The sequence below is a fragment of the Panthera pardus genome, unplaced genomic scaffold, assembly GCF_024362965.1.
Source record: "Panthera pardus isolate Hobbes unplaced genomic scaffold, ASM2436296v1 HiC_scaffold_16, whole genome shotgun sequence".
In the NCBI taxonomy this organism is placed as follows: Eukaryota; Metazoa; Chordata; class Mammalia; order Carnivora; family Felidae; genus Panthera; species Panthera pardus.
The window spans coordinates 149,410,984-149,429,213 of NW_026526721.1; the positions used below are offsets into that span (position 1 = coordinate 149,410,984).

At 47.9% G+C, this 18,230-nt stretch overlaps 1 protein-coding gene across 14 annotated transcripts; it reads right to left on the reverse strand.

Moving 5' to 3' along the window:
• Window positions 1-2,671: 2,671 nt before the first annotated feature.
• ZNF621 (zinc finger protein 621) lies at window positions 2,672-17,847 on the reverse strand. 14 transcript variants are annotated; one of them, XM_053903951.1, is made up of 6 exons: window positions 16,905-16,920; window positions 16,114-16,199; window positions 10,404-10,576; window positions 6,876-7,002; window positions 6,197-6,301; window positions 2,672-4,475 (listed from the first exon to the last, which is right to left on the reverse strand). In XM_053903951.1, exons 4-6 carry the CDS (start codon window positions 6,934-6,936, stop codon window positions 3,415-3,417), a joined length of 1,227 nt encoding a protein of 408 aa, XP_053759926.1. In that variant the 5' UTR covers window positions 6,937-7,002; window positions 10,404-10,576; window positions 16,114-16,199; window positions 16,905-16,920; the 3' UTR covers window positions 2,672-3,414. The 14 variants fall into 14 exon arrangements, with proteins under 14 accessions (XP_053759926.1, XP_053759924.1, XP_019274348.2 ...); XM_053903949.1 differs by lacking the exons at window positions 10,404-10,576; window positions 16,905-16,920 and adding an exon at window positions 17,759-17,847 and having other exon boundaries at window positions 6,876-7,029; XM_019418803.2 differs by lacking the exons at window positions 10,404-10,576; window positions 16,905-16,920 and adding an exon at window positions 17,759-17,846.
• Between the last annotated feature and the right edge of the window lie 383 nt (window positions 17,848-18,230).

Here is an 18,230-nt window from a genome sequence, read left to right on the forward strand (position 1 = left end):
AAGACAACAGGGGGAATGCACAGAGGCCTAGAGGACTAAATTTGCAAGAAGCGGCGCTATCCTGGGAGTTCAGGGCTCCTCGCGGCGACTGGGGGAAGCCTGTGGTGCGTGCGGAGACGGCTCCCGGGCTCAGGACTAGAAGGCTGGGGAAGCGGAGGTTGGGGTATGGGTCTGGAGTCCTTCCTCATTCCTGCCAGGGGAGGCGTGGAGGCCTGAGGCTGGGTAAGCTTACTCCAAGTACCTGGTGCTCCCCCTTAACATGTGCTGATGAAGGCATGGAACCCTAGGCTTCAGTTCCGGGAAATCTTCCAGAAGCATTTCTTGCAGAATTTGTTTCTCTCTTCCTCTCTCTCTTAGCGCCTGCCAGGTCACCTACACTGCACCCCTCCTTGTGCTGCTTTCACCTCTTTTTTGCTACGCTTCCCTGGGTGATTTCCTTGACTGTATTTTCCAGTGCTTATTCTGTCTCATTTCTGGTATCAACGGTTAGTTTTCAAGAGGTCTTTTTCCGTTCTCTCAATTTCCCTTTTTTGGAGCAAAAAGGTTTGCATCTGTTTCATAGATGCAAACCTCTTCTCTAAGCTTAGAATAAATTTGCTTCTTCCCACACAGTCTGTTCCAAGTGGGCTTTCTTTTTCCTTGCCCCGGCCTCTTTCACATCCTTGGCTATTTGTTTAGATCTAAGAACGGAGCAATAAAAAGCTGGCTGGGGGGGCTGGGCACGGGGAACCTGGCTAAGAAGCTCTATGTGCACAGCTGGAATGTCTAAAGAGCCGTTTCACTGAGGAATCGGATATGTCAGGATCATCGCTCTTTCCTCTCCCAAAGAAAGTTCTTCTGATTTCCAGCTGACAAGGTACACAAGTCCAGTGGGCAGCATTCTGGATGGAAGCGGGGGCAGAAGGCTAGAAGGGAGGGAGAAGCATTTGACATTCGGCATCGTACCCATGACCTCCAAAACTGTTTTACTGCTCCAGAGAATAGAGGGATGGGGTGACCTGAGAATCTTAGTGCTTTGCAAAGACTTAGCAAATTCTCCTGTTCTTGTAGCCCTACCAGCACCCTCCACCTCCACAGAAACGTGAATCTTCAGTTCCCAAGTCGCTGTGGGAAATCTGCCACATAGGACGGCTGCTCGGCATCCCCCACTGTGGCTGTTCAAAGTCACAACTCTTCACCCGCCTTCCAGCCTCCAAACTGTTGGCATCATTATTTTCAACGTCCTTGTAAGTTTGTGCCTTTTCATTGTTAACCATTTACCGTTTTACTGGGGTTTCAGGAGGCCATGGATGCTAACATGTCCAACTACCATTTTCACTAAAAACTCTGCTGTGGATTTGATTTTTGCCAACTTTGATTTGGGTTTTCTGGGTCTGTTTTTCTTGTCTTTAGTTTTTGCTTAATTTGTTTCCCACCACCAAACACCATCCCCAGCTTTCTGAATTCAAGGCCTCAAACTCGTTTGCTAAAGAACGCATCCAAGCCTGCAAACACTGCTCTGAGCACCACCTTTTGTCACATCCCAGACCCTGTTGTATACTGTTCTTACCATTGTTCAGTTCCTGATCGTTCCCAGCGGCCAGTTTGTGCTACCTTGAACCCAAGAGCTCCTCGGAGGGGAATTAACTTATAATACGAACATATTTCTTCATTACTTCAGCCAAGAAGCAAAAGCAAAAGGTAGCCAATGTCAACCCCTGCAAGCCTCTAGCAGGGGAGACTTCTAGAACGCCTCAGAGCCACCTCAGACATCTTTGCCTCTTTCTTTCTCTTTCTTTCTTTCTTTCCTTTTCTTTTCTTCCTCTCTTTCTCTATTTCTTTCTTTCTCTCTCTCTCTCTTTCTCTCTTTCTCTTTCTTTCTTTCCCTCTTTCTCTCTCTCTTTCTTTCTCTCCCTACTGGCCATATTTCAGTTGCTTTTCTCTCTTCTTCTAAACCAACACCACCTGCTCTGCTTTTAGAGGTCTCTCTGTCTCTCTCTCGAAGATCCACTGTGAAATCAGGCAGTCTCCCCCAAACCCTGTATCAACATATCAACCTCCAAACAGCCCACAGCCATTTTCTGCTTAGAGCATCTCTCTCAATGTATGTCTAGGCATCAGCTCAGATATCCAAAATTAGAACTTCTGGGAGTTAGGCTAGAAAATTACTCTTTTTACACCAGGTCATTCAGACACACGGTGAAGTTCAAGAGCCACTAATTTAAAGGTTCTTCTGTTAACTGCTGTGGAGAAACATCTAGGTAGCAAGAGCAACAGAAAAGAATAAAATGTATGACTGCTTCCATCAATGTTTAAGGAGTTACTTTAAATTAATGCTGATAATGCAGGACTCAAATTCTTTCTCCAGAAATTGCTTCATACAGGCCTTTGCAGCGTTGTAAAAGATCCCCATCAAGGCCAAAACTAAGAGCAATCCAAAATCTGCTTCACTGACCTATCACATAAGCCTAGCCACTGACCCATCACACAGCTCCCTCCACGTCTAACACATAACTTTAGAGGCTTATTCAGATTTCCCCCAAGTTGGCTTTACACCGATGCTACTGCTTTCATAATTCGTCAAATTCATATTTACAATTCATGCTATCTGGAGCACACAGACCGCAGAAGCCAAAGCTTGCAAACAGAAAACCAGAATGCCCACCGGGAAAAATGGACACAACACATGGAACGAAGATGAATACCTTGGTGTATATTTACTTAGGAAAAGTTAAAAAGAAACATCTAGATCTCCAGAGCAAAACTACAGGGGAAAAAAAAACCGTTTTGTGTTTAAAGACATGATTGCTCTCAGTCACATAAATGATCGCTATTACTGCACACACACCGTTGTTTTCCACTGGTTATTTCACATGACCTTTTGCACAGACACAGGAGACGCTCAATGACCCGCGCCGAGGGCAACATAATCTCAATTCTGTTAATGGACCACCTTAGCCCGCTGAGCAATCTGCATTAATTCCCGAGTCCGCTGCTGGAAGCAGATCCCAGGGCTCTTCCCAGCCTGCCCCAAGTTCCTGGCAGCCTCCTGGCTTCCCCGGAGCTGCCTGGCTCCAATCACAATGACCTAGCCAGGGGCGGGGGGGGGGGGGGGGGGGGGGGTACGGGGGAGGGGCTCTCTCCCAGACACTAATGCAACAAAGTGTCCTACCAGCACTTCCAACATCAGCACCCCCACAGTGCAGATCCAGGCATTACTGTGAAAGCCTGAAAGAGACCAGTGCAAAAGCCAAGTGGTTACACTTTCTACCCGAGGAAAGATCTACAAACATAGTCTTTCAATATATATAGATTACAATGGAGTTTATGCCAAAACAACCGTAATGCAGGTAAACAGAGAAAAAAAATACAAACAAAACAAGCGAGGCTGAAGATGTGCTGGGCCTAAGAGCCTCAAGGGTGCCGAGATAAAGCTCACGAGGGGTGTGGGGAAGGGGTCAGAATAACTGGGGAAGGCTTCACAGGGGGAGGAAGGCCCTGGAAGACACGCACTATTTGGACAGGTGAGGAAGGCATTCCGGATGCGGGCAGTAGCATGAACAAAGGCCCAGAGGTAGGGACGAGCACAGCATGTGGAAAGGTCAGTGAAGGCACGGCCACGGCTGGAGCAGAACACGGGCCCTGGAGAGGAACAGCAGATAAGGCTGAAGAGGGGCACTGGGGACTCCTCAGGGATGGCCCAAGAACCTTGACGGCCTTCTTCTCCACAGGGTGCAATTTCTGGTGCTGAACAAAACTGCCATACCATTTGAACGCTTTCCCACACACCTTGCATTCATAGGGCTTCTCTCCGGTGTGGACCCTCTGATGCTGGATGGAAGCTATCTTCTGAGTGAAGGCCTTGCCACACTCCTTACACTGGTAGGGCTTCTCCCCTGTGTGAATCCTCTGGTGGACGATAAAGAGTGACCTACAGCCGAAAGCTTTCCAACACTCTTTGCATTTATAGAGTTTCTCCCCAGTGTGCAATCTCTGATGCTGGAGATACGCTGCGCTCCTGCGGAAGGCCTTTCCACACTCCTTGCACTCGTACGGCTTCTCTCCGGTGTGGATCCTCTGATGCTGTGTCAAGGCCGTGTTGGAACTCAAACCTTTGCCGCACTCCTTGCATTCGTAGGGCCCCTCTCCGATGTGGTTTTTCTCATGGACAATACAGTCATAGCTGGACTTGAAGGCTTTGCCGCATTCCTTACATTTGAAGGGCTTCTCCCCGGTGTGACTCATCTGGTGCCGAATCAGCTTTGAGTTGTACCTGAAGATTTTCCCACATTCTTTACACTCATAGAACTTCATTCCCCCCCGAAGTATCAGATTCGGATTCAGGCTGAAAGTCTGCCATGTCGCCTTGCTTTGAAAGTCAAAGTGCTGGGAAACGTTTCTGAGAAGCCCTCCTCCTGGCATTCTGTGCCACTCTGCCTCTTCAGAGGCTTCCCGCTTTCCAGCCGGCTCTTCGTTCTTGATCCGGGACTCGCCACCTGCCCAAAGAAACCACACGTGATCCTGGTTACCACACCGGAAGGGGAACAGGATCCAGGGCTCCCCGTGTTCTCTTGTGGAACGTGATTTTTAAAAATATTCTCACGAAATGGCTACAAGCACCCACACGGGAGGACAAGAGAGAAAAAGGAAAACAACAATGTATGGCTGGAGAAGCGATGACCCTGGAAACGGACCAGGAAGTGCCTCCTGTGAGGAAGGCTGGGAAGTGGCCTGAGGCAGGTGAAAGGGGCACGATGAGGGCTTCCAGAATGGACAGGAAGAAGGCAGCAGGTGGGAAAAGAGAGGAAACAGAATGGGAGAGGTAAGAGAGATCAGCAAGAAATGGAAATGTTTCAAAAGAGAAAGGGAGAGAGGGAGAGATGCCGAAGAGAGAAGGAAGTCAGGGCTCCCAGGGAGAGACGACGGCAGCTCCCGCACGACCAGAGGGCCAGCAGGCTGCAAACCAAACTCAAAAACACTGGAGCTCAACGTCCCACCTGGAAGCCAGGAAGCCACCCTAAATTCCAAATACTGGCCCAGTGATTTTTAAATATTCCACATAATATTCTGGGACAAAAGACTCTTTCAGAAAGTGCACTGGGACACAAATTGAACTGGAGAGCTGTAGGCCACAGGGGCATTTCTGCTAGAAGAACCACTGTTTACAAAATCACAGCATAGGGGCGCCTGGGTGGCTCGGTCGGTTAAGCGTCCGACTTCGGCTCAGGTCACGATCTTGCGGTCCGTGAGTTCGAGCCCCGCGTCGGGTTCTGTGCTGACAGCTCAGAGCCTGGAGCCTGTTTCAGATTCTGTGTGTCCCTCTCTCTCTGCCCCTCCCCTGTTCATGCTCTGTCTCTCTGTCTCAAAAATAAATAAACGTTAAAAAAAAAAAAAAATTAAAAAAAAAAAAAAAATCACAGCATAGATGAGAGAAGTGAGGCGTGGAAACTTCCTTCCAAAACAAAGAAAATCCAAGTAATCGAGAACTCCCAGGACCAGCGAGCGGTCTCAGGTAAATTTTAGTCTGTATGTGTTGGGTGGGGGTGTGTGGGTGTGGGTGTGCGTGTGTTGGGTGCAGTGGTTGGGAGCAGTCGTTGCCTTTCCCTCTACAGCTGTATGTGAGACAAATATAATGCAGACCTAACGATCATGACCTACACAAATTACAGGTGATTTAAATACTAAAAAGGAAAGTTAAGGCATTTTTTTTTTCATTGCTGAAGGCCTAAAAACAGAAGTCACAGCTGTGGCACAAATAATTCAGTTTGACCCACAGAATCATACTTTCCTTAAAGTATGGCTGAAATCTACTTCTTGGCATAAAATTGGCATACAATTAAGTATTTCCATTGGTAAGGGAGAAAAGAAGTGGTTTAGGAGCTACTGGGTCACGGATTTTCTGTGGCAGGTCAGTGGCCATGCACTCCCAGGGACTGGTTTTCCCAGGTTGGGGCTGGAAACCGGGCAGAGGTCAGAGAGTGCGTGGAGCAGTGCCTTATAAAGAACAGGGAGCCATGTTCTCTGCTGCAGAAGAACCATTTCCAATAAACTGGGAAGGCAGGGGTGCCCGGTTGGCTCAGTCCGTGGAGCCTCTGACTCTTGATCCTAGGGTCATGAGTTTAAGTCCCACGTTGGGTGTGGAGCCTACTTAAAACAAATAACAAATGTAAAATAAACTGGGAAGGCAAAACCGAAACTGCTAGGTTCTCTTACTCACCTGGACAGATGCCTCTCAAAACCTCTGCTTCCCAGGGATCTGGGCCCCATGGCGCTTCCCCTCTCTCCAGGTGGGAGACCAGAACAGGTTTGGGGAATGGAAATGCTACTCCGGCAAGAAAAAGGACAAACAGGTTGAGAGTCGAAGGGAGACTTCCAGAGTTTTCCTGAGATCTCTCTTGGCCCACCCTACAACAGGTTGGGGGGGGGGGTGGGGGCAGGGGGAGAAGAATGAAATGCCCAGTGAGCCACCCGGGGGTCCTGCGGAAGGGCTCCACACTGTGCTCCAAGGTAAGGCCGAGGAGACAGCAATTCTCCTCAGGGAGAAACTGCAATCTCGTCCTGACCTAAACAAAGAGATGCCTTCAGGAAGAACACAGGCGCTGATATCCTGGGAGACTCCCCCACGGGCAGAAAACCGACATCCCCAGAACACTGGCAGCATGGAGGAACCAAGGGCTCACCTAGGACACAAGAGTCCCTTCGCTCAGGGCCCAGAACCACACCCTGCCCTGGGACATACAGGGAAGTCTGACTGCAACACATGAGGGGACCAGGGATTTCTTCACCCGACATCTGCGGAAGCTCGTGACTGCAGAATTAACCTCAGGAGTTCAAAGCCCCAAAACATCGGAGGAAGATGCTGAAATATCACAAAGGACCACGGAGAGGGGCCTTACCCAGGGAAGCCATGTTCGTATAATTCTCCAGCATCACCTCGCGGTACAGGGCCCTCTGCATGGGGTCCAGGCTGGCCCACTGATTCTGGGTGAAGTACACGGCCACGTCCTCAAAGGTCACCGGCTCCTGAAACAACGTGTCCCCGGTCAAGCTCTAAGTGGGGGCAGAAGAGGGACCTGGGCTGTGGGGAGGCGGTGGACCTCCCAGGATCTGCAACTCTGAGCCGCATGGGAGGTCTGCTCTACCGAGAACAGCACCCGGCACCCCACAGGGGCAAGCCCTCAGCCACCGCTCCACTTCCAAAGGGAGCACCCCAACACTCTCCCCTCCGCACGGCTCTGGGGGCCCAAACTGTCCTCCCAATCTCGCAGCCTGGCAGTGGGGGCTCCCCGCCTGCTTAGGGCATCAACCCCCACGTTCCTGACTCCGTCCCTCTGTACCTCCCACCCTCTTGTACCCACAACCCTGCCACCCGCTTCTGTACACACCGGCCCCTGCCGGCCGCTGCCACTCACCCTGTCTCCACCCACCCAAACAAGCGCAGCCCACTTTTGTTCCCTGCACCCAGCGTCTCCTCAGCCTTCCCTGCCTTCCCGACTAGTGCCGAGAGGAGGCACACCTTAAAGCTATTTCCAGCATGTAATATATCCCCTTGGCTGGTCAGAAAGCTCTCCCGAAGGCAACCTGCAGCCTGCCTGTTCCGGCCTCTTCTCTGAACGCCCCCGTCTCCAGAGAAGGTCAGCAGTGCCCCCTCTCTGAGAAAGATTCATCCCCCAGTCTCGAGCTCCATCCCCATCTGCCAAGACGGCCGCTCTCTGCCTCCCCCTGCAGCCCCCGCCATCTCCCCAAGGATGAGGGGCATCGATTCCTGTTGATGAAGACCCTAGGCACCAGGCTCTTAGGTGGGTATCTTCAAAACATGTATTTCACTTCATCTGAAAACATCTATGTGAGGCAGGATTTATTAAGCCCATTTTCACGTGATGAGACGAAGGCTGAGAAAGATCAATGACTCTGCCCAACACCACACAGCCAGGAACTGGTTGAGCTGGGATTTCGGCCCAGATCGGACGGTCAAACAGCAAACCTGGGCTCTTCCCACACACCGAGCTGCCTCCCGTACTGGGCTCACGAGCCTCCCCTAAAACACGGCTCACCCCTGCTCCTCAGCATTACTGGTGCTGCCCCATCTTTGGAGAACAGCTTCTCAAACTCCTCACTCCCAACAGCGCCTGTCTACCCATCTCTACCATGCTCCCACCAAGCCACGGGGACTCCCTCTCCCACTGTGGACAGAGGGGTTGTCTATTTTCAAACCCCACACGCCACCCTGCGAGCCAGAGCCTCTGAATCTCCCACACAGCCCGAGGGCCATCCCTGATGGTGGCCACTGGCTCCTTTCTCTGCTTCCACAGTCGGGGTGTAGGGACCACAGAAACCAGACTCCCATGTTGGAGGAGGTTTCGTGGCTTCTGTGCCCTCTCGCCTCGAATCCACCTCCAGGGAGACATGCGGGACCCTATGCAGTCAGCTTTGCTCTTTCAGCCACCAAAAACAGGAACACCTCCCCCGGGCGGCTCAGCGAAGCCCCTCTCTGTGCACCACCGTCTCTCCGGGCAGCAGCCTTGCGCTGGCATCAGGGCCAGGGAGAAGGGAAGGAGCCCTAACTGCTCTTGGAGGAAGCGGGAGGAAACGGATCCCAAGGATAAATGCTGGCCCTCTTGCTTTGGTGGCCACTCTACGCTGGGTCCTTATGAGGGTGTCCTTTTAAAACAACCAGAAGGAGGGAACCTGGTTCAAAAGGAGACACTGGAAGAACAACAAATGTGGACATTCTTCAAAGCAAGAGCTGGCCTTTAAACTGGGCGAGGACGAGGTCCGAAGGGCCCCCCAAATCCAAGCCCCAAATCCCCCCACTAGGCAAAACCATGATGGCCTGAAGTAGTCATGCTCACCGAGGCGGGAAGGCTTCTGAGGACAGCAAGCACAGGCTCGCAGGTGAACCGAAGTTCACCTCCGCTTACGGCAAGTCAAACCTCACCTCCTAACGCCTCCAGGGCTGGTCCCACAACTTCCTCCTCCCAGCCTGGCACCACCAATCTCTTCCTCCCCCACTGTCCTCTCCAGCTCCTACCACATAATCCCAGGGTTCCAGAATATGGGGGGGCGGGGGGGGGAACATGCCTAGAATTAGAGGAAAACATACTGCTTTAAGGTAGCTGGGTTACATATACGTTTTTTCTTCCTCCTGTGGATGGCCCCTATGTACCTCACCTTATTTTTCTCCACAGCCTTTCTCATCACCCAACAAACCATATTGTTCATGATCGATCCCTCTCCAGCAGAACGGAGGTCCATGAGGCAAGGACTCTGTTTTGCTCATCACCGGCTCGCTAATACACAGCACAGTGCCTGGCAGATACTGGATGCTTAATATGAATTTGCTAAAAGAATTTCAAAAATGGTTTGATCGTAAATAAAATTTTTTAAACTTATGAAGAGGGTCAGGAAACAGCAGCAAATACCACCATAAGTAAAATGCCAGAGCATATCCTGTAAAGTGGACGGATACCTTACCATGAGCTGCCCACAAACTGCGAGATCGTGACCTGAGCCAAAGTTGGAGGCTTAACCGACTGAGCCAACCAGGTGCCCCACAAATGGTAAATATTTACAACTGACAAAATAACTCATTAAGTTATCTAGGGATAGGATAAGTAAACCAGAATCACTGGTTTTCCTAAATACCTTAGCAATTAGAAGATAAAACGGTGGGCAGCTGGCTGGCTCAGTCAGCGGAGCATGCGACTCTTGATCTCAGGGCTGTGAGTTCAAGCCCCGTGATGGATATACAGATTATTTAAAAATAAAATCCTTAGGAGGCGCCTGGGTGGCTCAGTCAGTTAAGCAGCTGACTTCGGCTCAGGTCATGATCTCACGGTTCGTGGGTTCGAGCCCCGCATCAGGCTCTGCGCTGACAGCTCAGAGCCTGGAGCCTGTTTCAGATTCTGTGTCTCCCTCTCTCTCTGACCCTCCCCCATTCATGCTCTGTCTCTCTCTGTCTCAAAAATAAATAAATGTTTAAAAAATAAAATAAAATAAAATAAAATCCTTAGAAAAAAAAAAAAGAAGATAAAATGGAAAAACATAAGATGCCATTCATATACAAATGGCTAAGATTAGACCTAACAAAAATGTGCAAGACCAAGATAAAGAGAACTGAAAGTAAATAAAGCAGAAACAGTGTTTCCAAAGGGGAAGAATCAAATTTATGAACAAGTCAATTATGTCCAATAATTAATTAATTGGACAATTATGTCCAATTGTGCCTAGGAATTCAATAACATCCACTCTCCCACCAAAAAAAAAAATCAGTGACATCTGTGCAGAGAAAAGAGGTCATTTAAAGTCATCTGAGGGACACCTATCTGGCACAGTTCATAGAGCGTGTGACTCTTGACCTCAGGGCTGTGAGTTCAAGCCCTGGGCGTAGAGCCTAACTTTAAAAATAATAAGAATAGGGGCACCTGGGTGGCTTGGTGAGTTGGGCATCCAACTTCGGCTCAGGTCATGATCTCCCGGTCCGTGGGTTCGGGCCCCGCATTGGGCCCTGTGCTGACAGCACGGAGCCTGGAGCCTGCTTCGGATTCTGTGTCTCCCTCTCTCTCTGCCCCTCCTCCTGTTCATTCTCTGTCTCTCTCTGTCTCTCAAAAATAAATAAATGTTAAAAAAAAATTTTTTTTAATAATAATAAGAAGAATAAAGTCATCTGGAAAAGTAAATGTAGAAGACTACCCAAAACATTTTGAAGAAAAGAAGTTTCAAAGGAAAAGATGAGCAGGAATTAAACCTTACGTTAAAAAGCCAATACCTCAGATTTACGCTTCCTCTTTCAAAGCCAAATATTCATCAAAGAACAACTGAGTTCAACTATCACTGTTCAACAATTTTCAGCTTTTCTCAGTTGCACTGTAGGATGTACATAAGCAGTAAGTGTATTTAGGTTAATACAGTCAACTTCTATTCAATGTTGCTTTTTTACCACATTACACTCAACACTGGATACACATTTAAAGACGTGGTTTTTTCGGTAAAACTCAATATGGGAGCTGTGTCTACAGTTAAAAGGGAAGCATTTGGCATGTTTGTTAATTCTAGTTTCATTTAATGACTTCTTAGGCATGTAAATTTAAGTTTTTAAATTAATGGGGAAAATCTGAGATGCAATACCGATACTATTGGATTTCTGTCTTAGTGTTTATATGAAATTCTGAGACCTTGATTTGGATCTTTTATTGTACTGTGATTTCCTTTTCTTTTTTTTTTCAAGTTTGCTTATTTATTTCGAGAGAGACAGCATGAGTGGGGCAGCGGGGTGGGCGGGGGGCGGCGCGGAGAGAGAGAGAGAGAGAGAGAGAGAGAGAGAGAGAGAGAGGGAATCCCAAGCAGGCTCCACACTGTTAGTGCAGAGCCTGACACGGGGCTTGAACTCACAAAACTTTAAGATCATGACCTGAGCCCAAACCGAGAGTCGGGCGCTTAACCGACTGAGCCACCCAGGCACCCAAATCTTCCTTTTAAACACTGAAAGAAAGGGGCACCTGAGTGGCTCAGTCGGTTAAGCATCCGACTCTTGATTTCAGCTCAGGTCATGATCTCACGGTTCTTGGATCGAGCAGCGTGTCAGGCTCTGCCTTGACAACGTGAGCCTACTTGGGATTCTCTCGCTCTCCCTCTGCCCCTCCCCAACTCACACACTCTCTCCTTCTCCCTCCCAAAATAGATAAACTTTAGAAAGATAAAAAAAATAAATGAAAGAAAAAATAGGGTAATACTATAAGAAAGTGAGAAAATAGGCCGACAGGGAGAAAATAGCTGAAAAGGCCAAAAGTATACAAACAACTCTTAAACCTCAAAGGTTAACAAACAACCCCATTACAAAATGTGCAAGAGACCAGAAGAGACACCTCGCAGAGATATACAGATGGCGCAGAGGTATATGAAGAGATGCTCTACCTCATATGTCAACAGGAAAATGTGCATTAAAACACGGAGATACCATTAGACACCTAGAGCAACGGCCAAAATCTAGAACACTGAAAACACCCAATGCTGGAGAGGACGGGGAGCAAAAGGAACTCTCCTTCACGGCCGGTGGGAGTGCAAAATGGTACAGACGCTTTGGAAGGCAGTTTGGCAGTTTCTTACAAAACTAAACATGCTCTTGCCATATGATCCAGCAAGCACGCTCCTGGGGAGCTTCCCAAATGAGTTGAAAACTTCTATCTGCACACAGACGTTTACAGCAGCTTTAGTCACAACTGTCAAAACTTGGAAGCAACCAAGATGTCCTTCAGTAGGCGAACGGATAAAACGTAGTACATCCAGGCTATGGGATGTTATTCGGCACTAAAAAGAATAGTGCTATCAAGCCGTGAAAAGTCATAGAAGAAACTTAAACGCATATAACGAAGTGAAAGAAACCAATCTGCGAAAGCTACATACTGTAGGATTCCAACTACATAACATTCTGGCAAAGACAAAACTATGGAGACAGTAAAAAGATCAATGGTTGCCAGGGAGATAGGGATGAACAGGTACAGCACAGAGGATTCTTAGAACCTTGAAACTACCCTGTATGATACTATAATGATGGATACATGTCATACATTTTTAAGCCATGGAATGTTCTGCACCAAGAGTGAACCCTAATGTAAACTGTGGACTTTGGGTGACTGTGATGTGTCAAGGTATGTTCATCATTGTAACAAAAGTACCACTCTGGTGGGGCAATGTTGATTATGAGGAGGCTAAGAATAGCCAAAGCAATCCTGAGAAAGAAAAACAAAGCTGAAGGTATCACAATTCCAGATTTCAAGATACACTACAAAGTTGTAGTAATCAAAACAGTGTGGTACTGGTACAAAATAGACACATAGACCAATGGAGAATAGAGTCCAGAAATAAATCCAGAGTTATATTAATTAATCTGTAACAAAGGAGGCAACAGTATACAATGGTGAAAAGATAGTATCTTCAATGAATTCAGGCTGGATTAGAGACCTAAATGAGAGACCTGAAACCATAAAAGCCCTTGAAGAGAACACAGGCAGTAATTTCTGACATCAGCCACAGCAACATTTTTCTAGATGTGTCTTCTAAGGGAAACAAAAACAAAAATAAACTACTGGGACTACACCAAAATAAAAAGCTTTTGCACAGCAAAGAAAACCATCAACAAAACAAAAAGACGACCTATTGAACGGGAGAAGATATTTACAAATGATATATCCATTAAAAGGTTAATATCCAAAATATATAAAGAACTTATACAACTCAACACCAAAAAAGAACAACAACAAAAAAAAATCTGATTAAAAAATGGGCAGAGGACCTGAATAGACATTTCTCCAAAGACCACCTACAGAGAGCCAAGAGACACATGAAAAGATGCTCAACATTACTCATCAGGGGCGCCTGGGTGGCTCCCTCAGTTGAGCATCCAACTTCAGCTCAGGTCATGATCTCATGGTTCATGGGTTCAAGCCCCGCGTTGGGCTCTGTGCTGACAGCTCAGAGCCTGGAGCCTGCTTCGGATTCTGTGTCTCCCTCTCTCTCTGCCCCTCCCCTGTTCGTGCTTTGTCTCTCTCTCAAAAATAAATAAAAATTAAAAATTAAAAAACAAAAACCAAAAACATTACTCATCATCAGGATCTGCAAATGGAAACCACAATGAGATATCACCTTACATGTGTGAGAATGGCTAAAACCAAAAGGATAAGAAATAACAAGTGTTGGCGAGGATATGGAGAAAAAGGAACTCTTGTGCACTGGGTGCAGCCACTGTGGAAAACAATATGGAAGTTCCTCAAAAAATAAACATAGAATACCATATGATCCAATGATTTCAGTACTGGGTATTTACCCAAAGGAAACAGTAACACTAATTCAAAAAAAAATTGGGGAACCCCTATGTTACGGCAGCATTATTTAAATAGCCACAATATGGAAGCAACCTAAGTGTCCATCAATAGACAAACAGATAAGGAAGATGTGAGATACACACACACACACACACACACACACACACACGTACGCACACTGAAATATTATGCAGACATAAAAACAGATGAGATCGTGCCATCTGAAACAACATGAATGGAGACAGAGGGTATTATGCTAAGTGAAATAAATCAGACTGAGAAAGACAAATGCTATACGATTTCACTCATGTGGAATCTAAAAAAATGATAAACAAAAAGAATCAGATCTATAAATACAGAGAACTAATGGTTGCAGAGGTGGGGAGTTGGACAAAGTGGGTGAGGGGAGAGTGGGAGACACAGTCTTGCATTCATGGAATGAATAAGTCACAGGAATAAGAGATACAGCATAATGAATACAGTGAATGACATTGTAACAATGTTACATGGTGACAGATGGTAATTACGCTTGTGGTGGGCATAGCATAATGTATCAACTTGTCAAATCACTATGTTGTACACTTCAATTAAGGTGACACTGTGTGTCAATTTACACTCAAAAAAATTTCTTAAGGGAGCCTAGCTGGCTCAGTCGGTAGAGCATGCAACTCTTGATCTTGAGGTCATGAGTTTGAGCCCCACATTGGGGGCAGAGTTTACTTAAGCAATCAATCAATCTATCTATCTATCTATCTATCGATCTATATACATATTTAAAGATAACGAGCTATCCTATGCATCTATGGAGGCAAGGGGTATATAGAAACTGTGCTTTCTAGTCCATTTTACTATAAACCCAAAACTTCTCTAAAAATAAAGTCTATTTAAAAAAAAAAAGACAATATTTATCTCTTATCTGGACAATATGTTTTTGTTTTTTGTTTTTTTTTTTAATTTTGAAAGAGAGAGAGACAGAGCATGAGCAGGGGAGGGGCAGAGAGAGAAAGGGAGAGAGAGAATCCCAAGCAGGCTCTGCACTATCAGGGCAGAGCCCGATGCAGGCTTGATCTCACAAACCAGGGGATCATGAGCTAAGCAGAAACCAAGAGTCGGACGCTTAACTGACCGAGCCACCCAGGCGTCCCAGACTACAGTATGCTTCTAACTGATTCATACCCTTCTACAACCAACTCACCAATAGTACTGGGGAAAAAAAAAAAAAATTTTTTTTAAGTAATCAACATGGGGTTTTGAACTCACAACCCTGAAAATCAAGGGTTGCAAGCTCAACTGACTGAGCCAGCCAACTGCCCCTGGAAAATCTTTTTAATAAATAAATCCAACCATCTCACCTACCCTGCTTAAAAATCCTTTAGTGCCTTCCCACTGAACTCAGAATAAAAACCAAAGTCTTTACAGATGAGCCTACCTCTCCAGCCTCACAGTGAACTACTTTCTCTGATCTCTCCCTGTTTCTAGAGTACACCCAGCTTTCTCCCTGACTTCAGGGCCTTTGCCATCCTTTTCTCCAGAAAGCTCCTCTTTAGCTGTCTCCTCAGTAGTTTCCAAAACTGTTTCCATCTCATCCTTGAGATCTCAACCTCATGTTACCTCCTCCATGAGGGCTTCCCTGACTATTACCTTGAGAGGGAGCTTCTTTGGGGCTCCTCAAACTAGAAAAGGCAAGTGCATAGGAATCACCTGAAGAGCTTGTTACAACAGATTCCTGGCCCCACTCACCCTCCTCCCCAGTCTGATCCTGGGTCTAGGGCAGGGGCGTGAGAATTTGCGATTCTAATGACTTCCCAGGTGATGTAGACTACACTTTCGAAGCACCGTACTTTAGCAACATGTAATTACTGATTTAAAGACTGTCTATTTTGCCAGCAGTATCTTCTGAGAAAAGGAAACTTGTCTGTGTTACCCAATATTGTGTCCCTAGCATTTATAAAGTGCCTGTGGAAGGAACAATGCTGGTTTCTCTGGGATACCTCTACGGTCTGTGGGACAATCTTTTCAATAGAGAATTTCTTGGATGTCAGCAGGCAAGTTATATGTGCACCACATGACCTGTTTTTCCACCTTCAGAGAGAACTTCTTACCTTGGGTGCCTCTTTTCCCACTTAACCCTACACAATCCAAACTCATCACTCATACACAAAACTCTGATTTCCTCCACCACTATTTACAGCCAGAGCGGTGGAGATAAATTTGAGGAGGAAATCACAGCGTGGCCAAGTCGGACCTTCTCGGTCCCTTCCTGATTACCGGACAGCTAATGTGATTTTAAAAGACTGAAAGAAGCTCAGCTCACCTGAGGCCAAGTTGTTTGGTGCATGGCTGATGTCCCCTGGTTTCGAGCACTGTCTTCTTGATTTGGAAAAACAAGAACCTTAGGAGCTAAGAGAAGAAGAGCCGTGAGTGCAATGGACCCTGTCCTGCAACACCCACAGCGGCCTACAGCCTTCCCAGTCTCCTTTCCAGCACTGGTAGGAGACTCTATCAGACCCCCTTGTGGCCGATGGCCTCAACAACCTCATGAATTGCTCTGGTGCTCAGGACAATTCTCCATCTGCCTGCTCAGTCCATGAACGTTCCTGAGACCATTCACACGAAATGGACTGAGGGATCCAAGACGAATCCTATCCCTACGGTGTTCGGTCTGAACAAACCTAAAAGCGCGCTTACAGGAACCATGACGTTGCCCCTAAAGCGGAGCCGATGGAGAGGAGAAGGGACAGAGATGGCAAGATGCGGATTAACAGTAAAATAAATACTCGGTGTTCCAGTGGCCGATGCTGACCGGAGACCCGAGCGGGATCTCCGTCCAGGGAATCAGACACCCCCAAACAGAAACGTCAGTAGAGGGCGCGGGAGGCTGTTGGGCCAAATTCTTTGGGACAGAAAAGAGGATCACGCTTCGGTGAGCAGGGGGCTGGACCAGGGCTCTAGAAGGCCGCGCAGCCACCTCGGGCGGCTTCTGCGAGGCCCGGACGCCGGAGCTCCGCGTCAGGGAGCGGGGTGAGCCGACACCGGGCCCGACTTTAGGGGAGGGGGGCGCTGACGAGCCGCCAGGAAAAGCGATTAAGCCGGGGCCGGGCGGACCTGGCACGTAGAACTCGCCGGAGCCCACGCTCTCCCCCTCGGAACACCGAAAAGCAGGCAGCTGCAAGCCGACGCGGAAGTGGGCGCGAGCGCCCAGGGCCGCTCTAGGCCTCGCGGAGGCAGCTCATCTCGGTGGTCTCCGCGGCCCGGCCCACGTGACTCGCCCCGCCCCGCCCCGCCCCGCGGAAGAGGCGGAGCTGCGGGCTGGCCCCGGCCGGAGAGTTCTTTGCCTGGGTCTTACTCCCGCCCTAACCGCGTTAACGTCCTCCTGGCTCGTGGGCCGCGCGGCTCCGGTGCCGCCTCTCGGCCCACGTGGGGTCCCAGTTAACGGAATGCCCGGCAGTTGTCGGCCGGCTTTACTCCGAGGCTCACCTGGGCCGTGATGGTATGGGGAGGCTGGCTCCGGGTGTCCCCTCTTAAAGGCCCAAGCTGGGCCGCCCTTAGGCAGACTTTGGTTTCCATCCGCCCGTTTAAAGCCCTCTCTCTTCCTGGGCCTGCACGTGTGGGGGTACCTTTTAGGACAGACTCATTTAACTACCAAAATAATGGTGACTAAGGTTGCCAGGCATCCTCTGTATACAGGGCATGTCCTATATTAAATGATGTTCTTCTGTGTTGGCTTAAATGCCTTCTGCTTAGCTTCTCCAAATTTACCAACAAATCTGGAGTTTAGAGCTATTTTTATCACCCAGTAACTGGCACTTACATAATTTCAATGTAAACATTGGCTGAAAAAAAAAAAAAAATCATACCTTCCACAAATAGTCTCTCCTGCAGGTTTGGCTTAGTGAAGCTAAAAAAAAGAACTGAGAATTAACAGATTAAAATTACGTTTTTCATATTCAAGTAATTACCGTTAATCTGCATAACTTTGGTTCAGTGCACATGCTCTGCAAATCATCCAATGACCGCCTCACTTGGGTGGTTCCCCGTTGCTGCTGAAAGTTAGCAAATCAATGGCAGCCCAAGCTTCTAACCATGAGCCAATCGGTGGCAAACACCCGTGAACGTCGGCCAATCAGTGCCCTTAATACAATGACCAAGCTTTTGAAATCACTGGGTAGCGGTACTCCAGTGACCACTGCGGTTCCCAAAGTCAACAGACCTTTACTTTGATGTTTCTGTTGAACACATTTTCTGACACGCGCCGCCTCCCACTGGCGGGAGCTGGCCTCCCACTGCTAGGAAATAGAAGGATCCTGGATGTCTGGCTCTATCACAGGACTTTCTACTCCTTTTGTTACCAAACCCAAGTTGGGCTGCCTGTTGTCTGGAGGAGAGGAATGTGAGCTTTTTTTCAGAAGGCCCGCAATCTGGGAAGAAGGC

Bases quoted from the DNA above. Each gene is read 5' to 3' on its own strand.
- ZNF621 (XM_019418789.2), bottom strand. From the start codon at position 16,496: ATGGTTCCTGTAAGCGCGCTTTTAG. The intron at 7,030-16,113 runs GTGAGCTGAGCT...GCCCCCACTTAG, and splicing joins ACCAAACAACTTGGCCTCAG to AGCTTGACCGGGGACACGTT. The intron at 4,476-6,196 runs GTGAGTAAGAGA...TTCTTTGGGCAG, and splicing joins TTTGAGAGGCATCTGTCCAG to GTGGCGAGTCCCGGATCAAG.